Source organism: Pseudochaenichthys georgianus, chromosome 6, assembly GCF_902827115.2.
Source record: "Pseudochaenichthys georgianus chromosome 6, fPseGeo1.2, whole genome shotgun sequence".
NCBI classification, from domain to species: Eukaryota; Metazoa; Chordata; class Actinopteri; order Perciformes; family Channichthyidae; genus Pseudochaenichthys; species Pseudochaenichthys georgianus.
This window is the reverse complement of record NC_047508.1, coordinates 33,945,903-33,963,150: the sequence shown is the minus strand read 5'-3', so window position 1 is coordinate 33,963,150 and position 17,248 is coordinate 33,945,903. Positions and strand designations below refer to the sequence as shown.

At 42.2% G+C, this 17,248-nt stretch overlaps 1 protein-coding gene across 1 annotated transcript; it reads left to right on the top strand.

The window, feature by feature from the left end:
- Nucleotides 1–391: 391 nt before the first annotated feature.
- Nucleotides 392–12,616, top strand: cnot4a (CCR4-NOT transcription complex, subunit 4a). The gene is made up of 13 exons (XM_034085170.2): nt 392–646; nt 2,215–2,435; nt 3,061–3,258; nt 4,112–4,198; nt 4,539–4,640; nt 5,494–5,619; nt 5,752–5,876; nt 5,957–6,163; nt 6,723–6,777; nt 6,888–7,143; nt 8,646–9,137; nt 9,798–10,031; nt 10,811–12,616. Exons 2-13 carry the CDS (start codon nt 2,262–2,264, stop codon nt 11,134–11,136), a joined length of 2,382 nt encoding a protein of 793 aa, XP_033941061.1. The 5' UTR covers nt 392–646; nt 2,215–2,261; the 3' UTR covers nt 11,137–12,616.
- The last annotated feature ends 4,632 nt before the right edge of the window (nt 12,617–17,248 follow it).

Sequence of the window (17,248 nt, the reverse complement as noted above, 5' to 3'; positions counted from 1 at the left end):
CTAAAATCATTAGTCCAATATTTTCTGTCAAAAAAACATACCTAATATCAAAAGAAAATGAATGAACACCCTTCAAAAAAGGAAGAAAAACAAGAAAAAAAATGTATTGGCATAATTCATTGACAAAAAAAAGTAACAGTAGCCTACTAATAAAACCATAATATTATTACAAGTAAAACTTTACCTGCAAATGTTCTTTCCTACATATTAAAGAAAAACACAATACTTCAGTTCTTATCCATAACCAGCATCAAACTCCCTTTATCTATCTGGAATATTATTTGTAAATGCACCCATAGGGTCCCACGGTCCCACCCTGGCCCCACTTCAGCCGAAAACGTCATTTCCCACAAAGCCTCTGTCCTTCTGCGCAGACTCAGTTGCTATGAACACTTGCCCCACTCCCTCCTCCCTACTTTAATGCTAGCTAAGATGGTGGTTTAGCGTAAATTGTCTCCACTATACCAAGAAAAGAAAGGGGCGAAACATCTCTATAGCCTTTTAATCACAACAGAACAACATAACTACGGTTATCTTAAGTGACCGGTTATAGGAATTTTGACATTTCAGACACATTGGCTAGCAGTCCCCGCCCAATTTGGTGTGACTCCCTTTGGAGAGGAATCCTAAGCTAAATACGGACAGGGTAAGTAACGCTAGCCGAGATGCTAGTTGCTAGCCAGCTTCCATCCTGCCATAATAAATAAAGGGCAGTTGTGTGTATGTCACTATTTTACACACGGATACTGGAGTATTCTCTGCCCAGTGTCCAGGTAATCTGAATGTCGTGAGAGCCATGTCAATTGTTTATAGTGCCAACAACTTGTTCCTAGGTTAGCATTAGCTTGTGTAGGCCTCGTCGAAAACTCTGATGAGAATGTAGCATTCTAGCTATGCCAATGCTAGCGGTCAGCTTTAAGCAAGCTGTCAGTTAATATGTGAGAGAAGGCGTATCGTTGTGGCAGAGGTATTTTAAAATGTCAGTATTGAGTAAATAATGACCTCTGTGTTTTGGTGTTCTGATTAAACTCACAACTGCTCCTGGATACTTGCTATTAGTTAGACCGGCTTCTTTCACCAATTCGCGGCTAATGTTAGCTTAGCCTAATTGTAGTCAAATAACATCTGTCATAATGTACGATCCAGTAGAGAGAGAAGCTAAAGTTACCCGCTAGGTACTCAGGCTTCAGACACGACTTTACCAATCAGCTGGTTTATGTTAGGGAAGCAGCAGAACTGTGACACTCCTGTACGTGTTCGTGTATCAGTGAAATGTTGGCACATATTTTAAAACGTTGGCATTTCCCTGTTATCGTTTAACTCAGCTGTACACTGTCAGGTTTAATCAATCTGGGTTTATCATGAGCTGGCCTAGTGGCTGCAGTGTTGTGTTGAAACCAGTGTGTACATGCTTAAAGAATAAGGTCTCAACTGTAAATAAATGCACTTGTTTCCCTTTTAACGTGTGTCATGACGATGTGTCAAATACTGTCAACCCTTGGAAGATGCCACAACATCCGCATTATCCCTTAAACATGATGACAGCTGTTTTGACTTGTTGTCTAAGATATACAAGCTGTGATCTTTTATTAGGGTAGTCTGCACACAAAGCCCTGTAATGATTACACCTTTGTGGAGGTTAAAATGTTCAGGATATGTTTGAAATGTTTCAAATTAATGTTTATTTAACTCAATTTCTGGAGGCTGTTGCTTTGCAAACTATCAGAGCCCAAGTCTATTTTCTAAATGTCTTATTTAGTTTGATAAGTCGATTTTCAGAATACTTTTAATTTCAGGCTTGACTAATTGTTTCAGCTGAAATCTAGTGATAGCCATTTTCAATATTTATGCTACACTCTGGCGGAAATAAACGAGACGAAACATTAGAAACACAATGCAGTTAACAGCCAGTACAATGTTTGTTGTAGTTTGTCAAACCACAGCCTATAAATCAACCATGCAGTTGAATCAACTCCTCTCTTCAAAGTTTCATCAAAATGGTGTCAGTAGATTAACTAGTTGATTGTGGCGTTTCCTTTGCTGATAAAAAGTTAAATGCATTTTGGTGAGCTCTGTCTGATATTGTGACCTTGGTGGTCATATCGTAGGTTTCAGAGGCTTTACTATCCAGCCATGTGTCAGGACGACAAGTTCAGCTGATATTATGTTGAATCATGTCATGATGGAGCTTTTAAACTTTGTTTGTTTTCTCAGCCTTGTGCTCTGACCAGTTTCAACGCTCACCATCGCCGTGCCATAGGATGTCCCACAGCCCTGAGATGAAGGACGACCTCATGGAGTGCCCTCTGTGTATGGAGCCGCTGGAGATTGATGACGTCAACTTCTTCCCCTGCACCTGCGGCTATCAGATCTGCCGCTTCTGTTGGCATCGCATTCGCACAGACGAGAATGGCCTCTGCCCCGCCTGCAGAAAGGTGAGGAGATGATGAGATGGATATGAAGGCAGAGGAACTCATCACGACTGACAGGGGATTATTCTTTAGTGACAACAGAACTGATGATGACGCCAACTCTCCAAATATTAATCTGGGGGAGAGATACACTTTGGTTTTTCCCTCTGAAGCAGCCTGTTAGTTCAAACATTAGCTCATAGTCATTTACAGTTTACAGCCTCGACAGATTTGATTTGAATTGCACACGAATAAGACAGAATAAAATCCAGAAAATACGGAATGTGTTTCTTGAGAGTTCATGAAGCCATTGACTTAAAAAACAGACCTCCCCTCCACGTTAGGATAAAAAACTAACAAGAAAAGGAAATTCTGCAAGACAACATGAAGCACAAAAACTAATCAATTATATAAAAACAAAGAAATAGTTTTTAAATAATACTAAAGAAAAATCAAACATACTGTTTATACATATCAAACATGTAATACTAATAAATCGTATACTGACATGATGTTCAGCTTGGCTAGTAATGCCTGTTGGACTACTGTGTTGACAACCAAAGGCCTCAGTTACTCACTAACCTTTACGAAACAACTAGAATAGTATAATTGTTTGATATCTCTAACATATTTCTCCTCTTTTGTGTAGCCTTACCCAGAGGACCCCGCTGTGTACAAGCCCCTGTCACAGGAGGAGATCCAAAGGATAAAGAACGAAAAGAAGCAGAAACAGAACGAGAAGAAGCAGAAGGTGACAGAAAACCGAAAGCACCTGGCCAGTGTCCGAGTGGTGCAGAGAAACCTGGTGTTCGTGGTCGGGCTCTCGCAGCGACTCGCCGACCCAGAGGTGAGTTCAGGGGCTCCAAAAGCTCAGTGGTTTATGCTAGATGTGACTTAATAGTGTTGACACTGTTTTAGCTTGATGTGAATACGGCTGTGACAAACTGAAGTAAACGGCTGCTAGATTTATTTTTGGATTATTCTGACAAAGTCATTCTCATAAATACATTGGTATGGTACATTGGTATTGGTACAAGACACTGGTACTTGCGTACCATGCTGCGAATGGATCTGGCCCTTCCTACATCCAGGACATGGTTAAACCGTACACCCCAGCACGTGCACTACGCTCTGCATCAACCAAACGACTCGCTGCACCCTCGCTGCGAGGGGGACCCAAGTTCCCATCAGCAAAAACACGTGGGTTTGCTATCCTGGCTCCAAAATGGTGGAATGAGCTCCCCATTGAAATCAGGACGGCAGAAAGCTTACACACCTTCCGGCGCAGACTGAAAACTCATCTCTTTCGACTCATCTCTTTCGACTCCACTTCGAGCGATAGAATGACTAACAAAGAACTGCTAACAGAGCACTTATATACTAATAAAGGACTGGCTTATCTAAAGCCAGTTGAGCAGCACTTGAAACGATTGGCTCTTTGAAACCTGATGTTCTTATATGATTCTGTTTTCCTCAAGGTTGTGTCTTCCTGGTCGAATGTACTTATTGTAAGTCGCTTTGGATAAAAGCGTCAGCTAAATGCAATGTAATGTATCTTTAATGCACATTTTAAAGGCCTTTCAGTGACAAGCTCCCTCTGAAGCCTTACGTTTAATTATTTTTCTTTAATTGTTTTTAAGAGTTCACACTGCACCCGAAACGTTGTGATAAGTGATATATGTTGTTCATTGTGCTCACAGGTCCTAAAACGACCAGAATATTTTGGGAGGTTTGGGAAAATCCATAAAGTGGTCATCAACAATAGCACATCATACGCAGGGTCACAGGTAAGGGGTTCAATGCCATCTACAATATGTATCCAAGATGTCTGTTTCTGAATAGGACCAGAACATAATCAATTAGATGTTTCTCTTTAACAGACACATGTTAACCCCTTTGTTGTAAACACATTATTTCTGTCTTTTTAGTCATTTTAATTGCATATTATGTCGTTTTTCCCCCTTTTTCTTTAGCATATCTTTTCTTACCCGTCATTATTGCAATGTGAGGAATCAATGTTAGAAATCCTTATTCATTGCTTTCCTGGAATACCTCTGTAAACAGAGTTATTCCGCTTCAACGGATGGGTTTGCCTTGTATGTTTATTTACATTTTCTGTTTTTACAGGGGCCGAGTGCCAGCGCTTATGTCACTTACATCCGCTCTGAAGACGCGTTAAGAGCAATACAGTGTGTAAACAACGTGGTCGTTGATGGGAGAACACTCAAGGTGAGACGTTAGAAATTGCTTTTCTCATGTGACTATGGTAAGGAGTTTTATTTGTATAAAAGCCATGTGATAACTTTATTCTATATTTATTTCTCTGTAAAATGTAAACGTCCTTTAGCCCTTATGTTGTGTTCGGGTCTCCTGTGACCCGTTTCAAGTACAAATGATATAATAACTACGCTCTAGTTTTTTGTATCAGAACAAGGCTTCATGATCTCCTCCACAACAGCTATATAAACACTACAAAACAGATTTTGACAATTTTAGCCAAGTCTGAAAGTCTCTAAGAAAAAAAAGGTGTATCATTTGGTGTTGGGGTCTGGGGAGAACGGCAGAATTGTTTTGGGTGACTCGAGGTCAAATTTGGCCCAATCAAGATTCCCCCCCCCCCCCCTCCCCCTTCATACACTGTAACAATACTTTTTCGCAACATGCACTTGGCCTCCCTCTGCCCCCCTCCCCCCGCGGGAACTCAACCTTTCTCAAAGAATATGTACACTAACACTTGAACCTGAACTCACACATGCACGTGTGCAATATGTGGTGTAATGTGTTTTGGGCCATAACATTAAATTAACAGGATCGTACGGCTATGAATGCATTATAAGTTAGTTATGATGTAGTTAAAACAATATTGGATGATAGTCATTTTTATGTTGTGTTTTGGACTGAGATAAATCATGGGTCCAAATGTACCCGCGAACACCATGAGCGGTAACAGCTTTCGAACACAACACAAGGGTTAAAAACCCGCTTTGTGAAATAGTAGGATTAAACCAAAAGTCCTTGAAAGAAAAGTCCATCGGCTTGATTGACGAGTGTGTAATTGTCTTCTCTTTTTGCTCTGCTACAGGCTTCTTTAGGCACAACAAAGTACTGCAGTTACTTTCTTAAAAGTATGCAGTGTCCAAAACCTGATTGTATGTATCTACATGAGCTGGGGGATGAAGCAGCTAGCTTTACAAAAGAGGAAATGCAGGTAAATCGTTGTTTCTTTTTGTGAAATGTAAAACAAATTGTCACTCTTTGCTTTATCTGTTGACCATGGTTTGTGCTCTTTATATTAACGAAAGGATTCATGTTGACCAATCGTGTGTCTATTTGTTTTTAGGCGGGAAAACATCAAGAGTATGAGCAGAAACTCCTCCAAGACCTCTATAAAATTAACCCTAGCTTTCTACAACCTCCAGCATGTGGAACCGAGAAGTCAAAGAGTAAATCCAACTCCACACAGAGGTTGGTTTTGTATTGATTTCTGCCTCTTCTTGCTTCCCCTGGGGCAACGCCTCACTTCTCTGCTGCTCTCTTTGTAACAGAAGCAACAGTAGCAACGGTAAAGATGGCTGGCCGACGCTGTCAGGACACAACAAACTGTCCAATGGGCTCTCAGAGGACCGCAAGTCTCCTCCGCTGCTAGACTTTCTAGACCAAGAAGGTATCACTTCAGACGGGCTCGACACAGACATGGGTTCTGCTCAGTGTTCTGCGCTGTCCCCCTTCTCCTCTAACTGCGACAGTAACAGGTAATGCACACCACCATTCTTCCAAAATGTTTTCAGTTAATTTGTATCCAAACATGTCTCTCGTCTGTCAGACTACAGGGATGTTCTCACAAATGTTATTTTTCAGTGTTATAACGGCAACTCCTTAACTTACATTTCTCTTAACTAAGAAATAGTTTATTGATTTTGGATGTAACAGCTATGCAGCCGTAGATTCAATTCATTTAATAATGAATCTACTTTTCAACACGTTTCCTCCTTGATGTTAGGGCTGTGCAATTAATCGTATTTTATTCTCGATTACGATTTTGGCTTGCAACGATTACAAAAAAAACGTAATCGAAATAAAACGATTATTTTTATTTAAATATGTAAAATTATTACAAATTTTTTTTTTTTCAATAAATTGATGTTTTCAAAGTAAATGGATCATCGTTTTTAATAATCGTGATATCAATTATTGACCCAAATAATCGTGATTATGATTTTTGCCATAATCTTGATGTATTGGTTTGTTATTATGTTTATCTGTGTAAAAACGCTAGTAACTAATAAAGTTGTCTGTCATTTGAATTTGCAGTCCCAGTGATAAACCAGAGTCGATCGGTATGATGAACGGAGAAACTTTCCAACAGGTAGAAACAATAACAATCATTTGTATGTTTAATGTCAGTTTTGTTTCTGTTACATGATTTTAAAATGAAGGACGATCTCACAAGCCCCTTTTTCCTCCCTCTTTCTCCAGATGGCCTGCAGTGACTCCCCCTCTCCCCCCCCGGGTCTATCAAAGCCCAGCCTGGTAGTGCCCATCAGCATGTCAGACCTCAGCGCACGCTCACCCTTCGAGGGAGCGGCAGCCGAGTCCCAGTCGCTCTTTTCAGACAACAGCAACTTCAGACATCCTAACCCTCTCCCCGCCGGCCTCCCCCCCTTCCCCAGCTCCCCCCGCAGCAACTCGGACTGGCCCATGACCCCCGAACCACAGAGCCTTTTCACGTCAGGTACAGTGGAGATTTAAACATTTCGTTTGTCTGTAGGGTTTCGTCGGTGGTGTTTTTGGTCTGGTTTCAAACGGTTGACCTGTTATAGGTGTTTTCATAATACTGTGGCTATTGGCATTAAACATCATAACATTGACTGGAATAGTAGTGTCTCCATCATTTAGGTATTTTCTGCTTCTTAATTTCCCTGGATTATAAAAATGGTGGAGACTTGGCCATTTTAATAATCTAATAAAAATATACATTTTATGGGAAATTAGCGGGGAAAAAAGGCATCAATTGTCTAGGGCTGCTCGATTATGGCTAAAATCATAATCACGATTATTTTTGGTCAATAATTGATATCACGATTATTAAATACGATTATTCATTGATTTATTGAACTTTACAACAAATACAAATAATAATTTGAACAGTATCTTTTTAACTGTTATTTACCCTGAACGTATAATTAAATTACAAAACCAATGCAAAAATAAATGATACATTTATATTTAAATAAATAATATCAAAATAATAAATGCCAATAAACAAGATCAACAAATATTTTGGAGCGCACTTCCACAAGCTACTAAACGTATATAAATATGATAAATACAAATTAATTAGACTAAAATAAATGAGATCAAATATGTCGCAGTACACTGTCACAACCTAGCAAAGCAAAATAATAGTTTTATTCGATGATGTTGTTTTCGTCATTGTGGCGGGCCAAAATCGTAATTGCGATTAAAATACGATGAATTGCACAGCCCTACAATTGTACCTGTTGGGTGTATCTCTGTAGTGTTGACAAAATAATCTTAGTAATTTAAAATTATCCTTGTGTTGATGGCATGGAGAAGGCAATAATATAGGAAACAGTGTTTATTTGTGACACCATTTTGAATGGTGCCTTTTTAGTAAGCAATTATTTGAATGGGAGAAATTTGATTTAAGGTGACTGTTTTTAGAAATAATAACATCGAGACAAAAAAAACCACTGGTATCACACTTGCAATGTATATATCTTCATATTTGCATGTTTTTAGAGTTTGTCATCATAAATGTCTTAAAGGAGAGATAAATATTGAGTAGAAATAACAAGTAGACATCCTTTTTACAAAACAAGAGCGTTGGCTTCAACCCGCAGTAATCCTCATTGAGCTGGATGTTGTGTTTGCAAACTGTGACCGAAAATGTCTATTCTTTGTGACATAGTTACAAAGTTCTTTACGGGGAAAGAAAACAAAGAAAACAATTAGAAATGTAAAACTATAAGAAAAATACAAAGTGTTTGAAAATGTTTTAAATAGTAGAAAGTCACAGAAGTAGCCTGTTTGGTGTTAAAGGCTAAGCATCCTAAAGTCTGGAGACTCGAGGCTAATCATCAATTAGCTGTAGAGTTCCCACGGCTCGTCAGCTCGTACTTTCTCACATGAAGAACGGCTCCATAACGTGTCTCTCCTCTCTCCTCTCTCCTCTCTCCTCCCTCCTCCCTCCTCCCTCCTCTCTCCTCACAGACACAATACCAGTGTCTTCCTCCACAGACTGGCAGGCGGCCTTTGGCTTCGGCTCGTCCAGCAAACAGCAGGACGACGACCTGGGCTTCGATCCGTTTGACGTCACTCGTAAAGCCCTGGCCGACCTGATCGAGAAGGAGCTGTCGGTGCAGGATCAGTGCCCCTTGTCCCCGGGGCTCCTCTCCCACAGCGCTCACAGTCACGGCCTGCCCCCCATGAACCCGAACGCCTCGCACCACTTCCCCAGCGGCCTGCCTCGCCTCCCCCAGCTCCACCACAGAGCCATCTTCAGCTCCTTCAGTTTCCCCGGCAGTCAGCACAGCCAGCACAGCCAGCAGCAGCTGTCCTCCAGACACCCCTGGATGGGCGTCCCCACACGAAATAACCTCACACACTTGAACCACTCAGCCAGTGCTGCCTCACACAGTAATTACCTGGACCTGAATCTGCCGCCTCAGCACAACACAGGGCTGGGCGGGATCCCCATCTCAGGTACTGGACGCCTTTCTGCATGTTAACACTGAGCGTTACGCGTTCACACTGTTATTTAATATACACTGCGGCCTTGTGATCAGTGATGGACACAAGTACTTAAGAAGAATGTTGAGGGAACTTTTACTTTACATTTGACATGTTTTGCTATGTTATACTTCTACTTCACTTTGTCTAAGAGAGGAACAGTATACTGTTTACTCCACATTCATCGCACAGCTGAACTTACTAGTTATTTTACAGCTTATGATTTTACAATGAAATGTATATCAAACATTTACAAAAACATATCCTGTGTTTTTTAATTAACCGGTATGTAAAGCTCCTCTAGCAATAGCAGTACAAGTATGCTTACATGTTAAAGCACCAGTGATTATAATCCAATTATCTGATTTGTATAATAATATATTTAACATAATAATTGACTTTCTGAAAGGAGCCATTCTGCCTGAAAATTTCAGGTATTTATTTCTCGGACGTTTACTTGTAAATTGATATTTCCTTCGTTAAGTAAATTATTTGAGTTCTCGCTCCTCCCATTGATTGTGATACTTGTTTCAATTAGTGTTTATTGACCTCACAGAGGGCATGCTGGTAGATGCAGTTCTGCAGCTGACCACTAGTCGGCAGAAAGTGACTGATTCTCCTCCTCTCCTGCAGAGAACAGTGGCTCTATAGACGGCTTAAATGTGAAAGAGTGGCAGGACGGCCTCAGAGCTCTGCTGCCCAACATCAACATCAACTTCGGGGGCCTCCCAATCTCCTCTTCCTCTTCATCCTCCTCATCCTCCAACAGTGTTAACCACATCGGGGGCCCGATGGGGCCGGCAGGTCTCTCCCACAGCCTGAGCTGGGAAAGCCCAGCCAGCTGGATGGACCCTGCCATCATCACAGGTACACACTGTCCCTTTCAGGCAGTTGGTTAGGAGACACCGTTTCTCACGGCACATCGAAGCTGGACATCAGTTACTAAAATACGAGACAAAGAAACTCATTCCCACAATAAAGAGGCTGGAATCCAACAATGTGTGACATATATGAGGAATGAAGTAGTTTATTTAATGTAATTTAATAATTAATATACTTCTTGTTTTGGACTTGATCAGACCAAATAAAGGATTATAAAATGTCATGTTGGCCTCTGGATCATTTCGAATGTTTTCTGACCATTCGAAATAAATATGTAGAACAACAAATACAATAAAAAATAAACAGCATAAGATTCACTCCTGGAAATAAGTAGTTGGTAGTTTGCCGCCTCATTTACATAACACAACGTTATTAAATCATATAGATATAAATGAATGAGTTGACATGGTCTCTGATGTCATAGAAAACTATCAGAACCCCTTAAAATCCCTGACACAAGATTTTCATCGGCATCACTGAAGCTAAGTCCGACTAAATAAAGAACCTTGAAAAGATAAACAACAAAAACAAAGCCCTAAGAATATAAAAACAACGGAAATGAACTTCAAAACTTTGTCCTGCTATTTTCTAAGCAATATATTTATTCTTTTCAGATCCCAGAACTATGAAAAAACACTTCAATCGAAGCAATAAAATAATTCACAAAAAACTAAACAAATACATGATGTTTAAAAACAACCCTCAAAGTGTTTCTGTACCTCACCTTGTGTTTATCATATCTCACCTGCCCCCCCCCTCCCCAGGTATCCCGGCGTCAGCGGGGAACAATATAGACTGTCTCCAGGACGACAACCCCCCCCACTGGCTCAAGTCTCTGCAGGCTCTCACAGAGATGGACGGTCCGGCCTGCTCTGCGATGTCCGCCCCCCCCCAGCCCCTCCACAGCAGCCTCCTGGACGCCCACATCCCCCTCCACCACAGAGGCGCTAGCAGCTGGGCTCCCTACATGCACCCCCCCAACCCTGCCAGCCAGTTCCACTCCCCTCCCCCCGGCTTCCAGACCGCCTTCAGACCCCCCGGACAGCCGGCCACAGAGCTGCTACAGAGTGCCGCGGTGGACCGCCACTGAACACAGACTACACCCCGCCACTTTATACCCACTCATCCTGTACCCCTCCCCTCAATGCAATACACACCAATCTGCAGAGTATGAAACATTATTAACAAAGTAACAAACATGCTTTCTTCTTTTTCTCTTCCTCATTCCTTTTCGTCGACTCCCAGGCCCATTTGTTTTTGTTTGTGGCGCACAAGTCATCGGTCCTCTTTCCATGCGACCATCATCACTCCTTAGACCTAGTTCTGGGCGTCACATGGCATTCATGATGTAGCTCGCTGCTAACGGAGAGCACAGGAGACAGTTTAGCACCGAGCGCCCAGCGGTGACACCAGAGCTAACTCCACAGAGAAACAAATGAGCTGAAGGGAGGTGTTTTAAAAAAAGTAACTAATGATTAGGCATGAACAACATTTATGTTTCTGAAAGGTGACGATTCGTTTTCTCGAGGAATTAAGCAAGCTGTGAATCTGCTCTTGAAGCTTTGCCCCAAAGACCCTCATCCTCCCCACTTTAACTGGGTCAACCCTAACAGCCAAGTTGTGAATACGAGGAGAGAGAGAAAAGGGGTTGGCGCTTCTGAGTGTTTTTTAAAGAGAAGCTGAGATTTGGTTGTCAGTGAATGCGGATGACGGGGGAGTTGAGGGCACAGGTTATGCATGGACTCCCTGTTCGGTGGGGACACAGAAGGCCGGCCTGAGAGGACTTGGCCCACTTTCCCTTTAGTGGAGGACTCCCACTGGCCCTGTCCTGCTGCAGGGAGAATGCTGCTGAACCTCTGTATCAGAGGATGGAGCACAGGGCGGCAGGGACAGGGTGGCACACATCCTAAACTCTAGGGTTAGACTCTTACTCACAGTGCCACTGTGTGGTGCCTACAGTAGCTATCCCTAACATGGACAGCCACCACAAAGAGAAGACAAAATGGATGAGGATATGTCAAAGATACTAAAGAGGGTAGCAACAGGGTTAGCAGGTCCCTCTGTTGGACCCACGAGGGCTTAACCGAGGCCTTAAAACAGACAGATGAGAGAAAGGAGCTTGAGTGATTGGAGGGGGAGTCTAGCGTCAAGGATTGCTGAAAAATATGCAATATTGTATGACTTCAGCAGCTGTATGTGAGGGTCCCAAAGGAAGGGGCTGCAAGACAATTCCAAGTACTGTAGCAGTGATTTAAAAAGCTCTCATCCTTTCTAGGATTTGAGACCGACCTCCGACCACCGCCTTTTTTCTTTTTTGAAGTCTTAATTCTGATCCATGTTCGCTCTGTCTCTTTCTCTCTCTTACCCTCCACTCCCACCCCTCCTGCTGTTCCCTATTTAACAGTATTTCACAAAAATGAACAAAATCATCCAGGAGAATCCAACACAGTCATACAGTGGGTTTTAACATGATGTTGCGCATTAAAAAAAACAAAAGTGAGGCGCTAAAAGGAAGTGAACGGTCCTCTGCAGGTCTGGAAAAATGAACCTTAAATAAAACTGAAAACTCAGAGCTGGTGTTTGTCTACTGTTGTGTTCTCAGCGACCCCGATTCAAACATGTAGACTTATTAATATTTAAACCTGAAAGTACTCACCGCCATACTGTATAACTCCCGAGGATGGTCACTATAAATCACTCCTGCTTGTTGTTCCAATGTCTTCCACTAGAGGGCAGCTGGCTTTCTGTCAGTGATGAAGCCCTGCAGTCAAACTTCAGTCGAGCACACACTAGATTACACAGACTGATGCCACACTTTCTCAAATACACCATGTTTAATCACACTAAATACACAACTATAATGCAGATATGATTTGTTCTCTCATTTGTCAGGGCTATATGTGTGTGTTTTCAGTGGGAGCAGAGCATGCGTGCATATGGCAGCGCTTCAGTCTGCAGCTCTGCTCTCTCCCGGCCGATGCAGCAGTAGAAACCTGCAGAGAGACTCCTGTCCTGTAGCTCTGCTGACAGACACAGGGAGGAGCCAGTCCATACAGGGGCTTCAGTAGATATCTGAATCAGGCGACTCGATACACACATTTTACATTTCAATATTGTTTTGCAGTCTCTGCAGTGGGCAGAAGGACAATCCAAAGTTGTTACTGGTTTGGGGCTGCAATTTAATAATGATTTCCTTATTGATTAATGCGTTAGGACAATGATTTGACACGACAGTTTTGGTCTGTAATAATAGAGCATTTACTAGCAGGATCTATTTTATGAAATAAATGATTTATAAGGCACTATAATGTAGTTATAAGCAGATATAAAGACAGATATTTAAGTGTCAATAATGTTCAGGTTTGACAACAAGTATAACTTCTTAAACAGGTTTTATTGTATTATTACAAGTGTGATTATATATGTATACATATATACATACAGTATGTGTGTCTACTGTCTAGTGCTAGTGACTTATCCGACTGGCCCACCCCGGTACCGCAAGTAAATACCGCTAGTAAATTGTCGACCGGGGGGGTGCTAGTGTCTTATCCGACCGGCCCACTTCAGTACCGGCCCATCGGGATTCGTTGCAGCCTCTCTAGTTTTAGCCCCTCTAGTTCCCGCCCTTCTTGTTTCTGTCTGTAGTTTTATCCCCTTACAGCCCCTCTGGTTTCAGCCCCTCTGGTTACAGACCCCTCTGGTTTCAGCCCCTCTAGTTACAGACCCCTCTGGTTTCAGCCCCTCTGGTTTCAGACCCCTCTGGTTACAGACCCTTCTGGTTTCAGCCCCTCTGGTTTCAGCCCCTCTGGTTACAGACCCCTCTGGTGTCAGCCCCTCTGGTTTCAGCCCCTCTGGTGTCAGCCCCTCTGGTTACAGACCCCTCTGGTTTCAGCCCCTCTGGTTTCAGACCCTCTGGTTTCAGACCCCTCTGGTTACAGACCCTTCTGGTTTCAGCCCCTCTGGTTACAGACCCCTCTGGTGTCAGCCCCTCTGGTTACAGACCCCTCTGGTTTCAGCCCCTCTGGTTTCAGCCCCTCTGGTTTCAGCCCCTCTGGTTACAGACCCCTCTGGTTTCAGCCCCTCTGGTTTCAGCCCCCTCTGGTTTCAGCCCCTCTGGTTACAGACCCCTCTGGTTTCAGCCCCTCTGGTTACAGACCCTTCTGGTTTCAGCCCCTCTGGTTTCAGCCCCTCTGGTTACAGAACCCTCTGGTTTCAGCCCCTCTGGTTACAGACCCCTCTGGTTTCAGCCCCCTCTGGTTTCAGCCCCTCTGGTTACAGACCCTTCTGGTTTCAGCCCCTCTGGTTTCAGCCCCTCTGGTTACAGAACCCTCTGGTTTCAGCCCCTCTGGTTACAGACCCCTCTGGTTTCAGCCCCTCTGGTTTCAGGCTCCAGGTGCTGAGGAGGCTTTGGCAGAGGAAGGTGAGTGTGTGAATAATGCAGGCAGGCAGCAGATTCAGGAGCTGTGACAATGAGTCAGCAGCAACACAGATGAGGGGGTTAGCTCTGCTGAGAGTGTTCCCGGACCAACACACACTCATGCAGACACTGCTCTGAAACATAATGGAGGGATCTTTGTGATGATGCATACCTGACAAGAATAGCATATGTTTATGTTACACAGCTACAGAAAATAACTCCAGTGTTTGGTCCTTTTTCTGCTCTAGTGGAAAAATACTACAGAATGTTCCTAAAATCATGCCTTACTTAATTATTAAGTGCTCTGTGAAGGACGCCGAATGATTAGCTTATTGATTTGCTTGCTTTGCTGAAACTGCATATTCATGCTCATTATTATAAGAGGAAGGGGCGGACTTGAAGATGAAGGGTGAAGTCAAAGAGGTTAGAGGTTATTCATTATTTTAATTTCAAAGCACAAGAATTGGGAACTTTCCAGCATTTGAACTTCAATTCCCTCCAGTGAATGTTGGACTGAAGTATGCTGACTAGCAAATAAATGTCCACAAACCGCATTTACCTATGTCCAGGTGTTTCATCAGGACAGGCAAAAAAGCCCTGATGTTTCACTCTGTCCTCTGCAGGGGTTCAGCCTGTTAAACTGCTGAAATCTTGCTTTCCTTGAGGACTGCAGCTATGAGGGCATGTGGAGAGGGCACAGTACCTGCAGTGTGCTGAGAGGCAACCATGGATTATGAAACAGTATACAATAATGCATCGTCTGAAGTGAGTGACATTTTGCAGGTGAATCAGAAAGTGCTGCAGTATTTTGTTCCCACTGGGGATACAGATTGTTTGTTTTAAACCTCATTCCTTCCACACTGGCAGTCCTCTATACAGTACTATACTCAATTCTGCAGCACACTGTACAAAATAATCTTAGAAACCAGCAAGGAAATCCTGAGTTGCAATTTATTCTTAAGGGACTGTGTTGAAATTAATGGTTTGGGGAGGAGGGAGAAAGGAGCAAGCCTTATTCATATTTTCTTTGGCCCCTCCCTTTCACTTAAAAAAAAACTGCAACACAGCAGTGTCGATATGCTCATAAATAACTTACATTTATTTGACAAGTACTGACCTTGTATGCATAACCCTGAATTCGATTTGTTTGTTTAGGATATGCTGACTGTTTAAGGATTAATATAGACAAGGTTGCTGTGTAAGACTGTATGTGCGCACAGCAGGTCTTTGTGCTAAACGCTAACATCAACATGCTAACATGCTCAGAATGGCAATATCTACATGCTAATGTTAAGCACATATTCATGCTTTCCCGCTCAAATGAACATATATGCATGCTAACATTTGCTAATTTCCACCAGACACCAGAGTATAGCTGAGAAGGTCACGGGTAGTTATGATTGGCTCAGGCTGCTGGAAAATCTGTCCACAGCGAGATGCAATTGCCAGAGCAAGTAAACCATGAGCTTGCGAATTTGTCTGGTTCCCAGCCAACCAAAGTGTTAGACCGACCGACAAACGGACAGTTCATCTTTGGAGCAGGGACACGGGCACAGGGGGCCCCTGACCTCTTGGGCCCCTGGACCTGTGCTTGTTCAGAAGTTCATTCGTTACGATCTGTACACTTGTTTTTCTTTATCTTACCAAAAGTGACCAAACTCTTTTTATGCAAGTCAGCAATTCAGTTTGACTGCAGACCGTAATGTGTGTCACTAAGGAGGACAACCTCAGTGACACACATTACATTTTGAGGTTATGTGGTTTTCGCATGTCAACATTATGATAGTTGATGATATATATGTAATTTCCGGGCCCTGGTTTGCTGCCTGCATGCGAAACCTGCAGGGACGCCTCTCAGCAGAAAGCACTCTCTCCATTTGTCAGCCTTTGACAGGCTCTCTCACCAGTGGGGCGGTCCGCACTGCAAGAAATGACCATTCTGGCAGTTATGTAGTTTTATATTAGGCTATGAAAACTAGAGCTGAAATTATTAGTCAAGTAATCAATTGACCATAAATGAATAAAGAATATTTATTGCGATTTTTCACCACTTAAAAAAAGCTTTTATTTTCTAATGTAAACCAAATTATCAATTGATAATAAATAATATAAATAGGTTATTGAAGTTAGTTGTAGCCCTTAATTAAATCTTTAAAAGTATTTTTTTAAATGCTACAAATAGACAAAATAATGTCTATGTGTTTTTGTGACAAGAGAAACATAAGAAATAAATAATCTGTAATTTAATTGAAGTTAATTGCCTCTCAAAATGTATTAAAGTGTTTCCCCTTATATGCAGAAAGTATCTGAGATTGAATGACTCAATAAGGTGGATATTTTTTACAGTGTGCACACAAGCCTTTACTGTAAACTCCACCAGCAGTACAGTTAATGTGTCCTGGCCAGGAAAACTGACATGCTGCTCGATCATCCTACAACATATAATGGCCCTTCTGTATGGGCTCTGCATGTGGAGCAACATATGCAGTGGTTTATAACTGTGTCTCTGTGTCCTCTGGTGTATATGGGGAAGAGACATATCCAATGCATGTTTGTTTTACTTTTTTTCTAGTCAACACGACAGCCATTTAAGTGTCCTACATATTTAAGCTACTGTAAACATCAAAATGACATAATCTGTTTTCAAAAGAGTTTTTCCTGAAGAAGTTAAAGATATGATAACAATTCAAAACAGTAAAGTAACGTGTTGCAGGAGATGAATGACTGTTAGGCTGTTGGTGAGATTTTGGCAAATAGGTTTTCTTGCTGACAGTAAGAACAT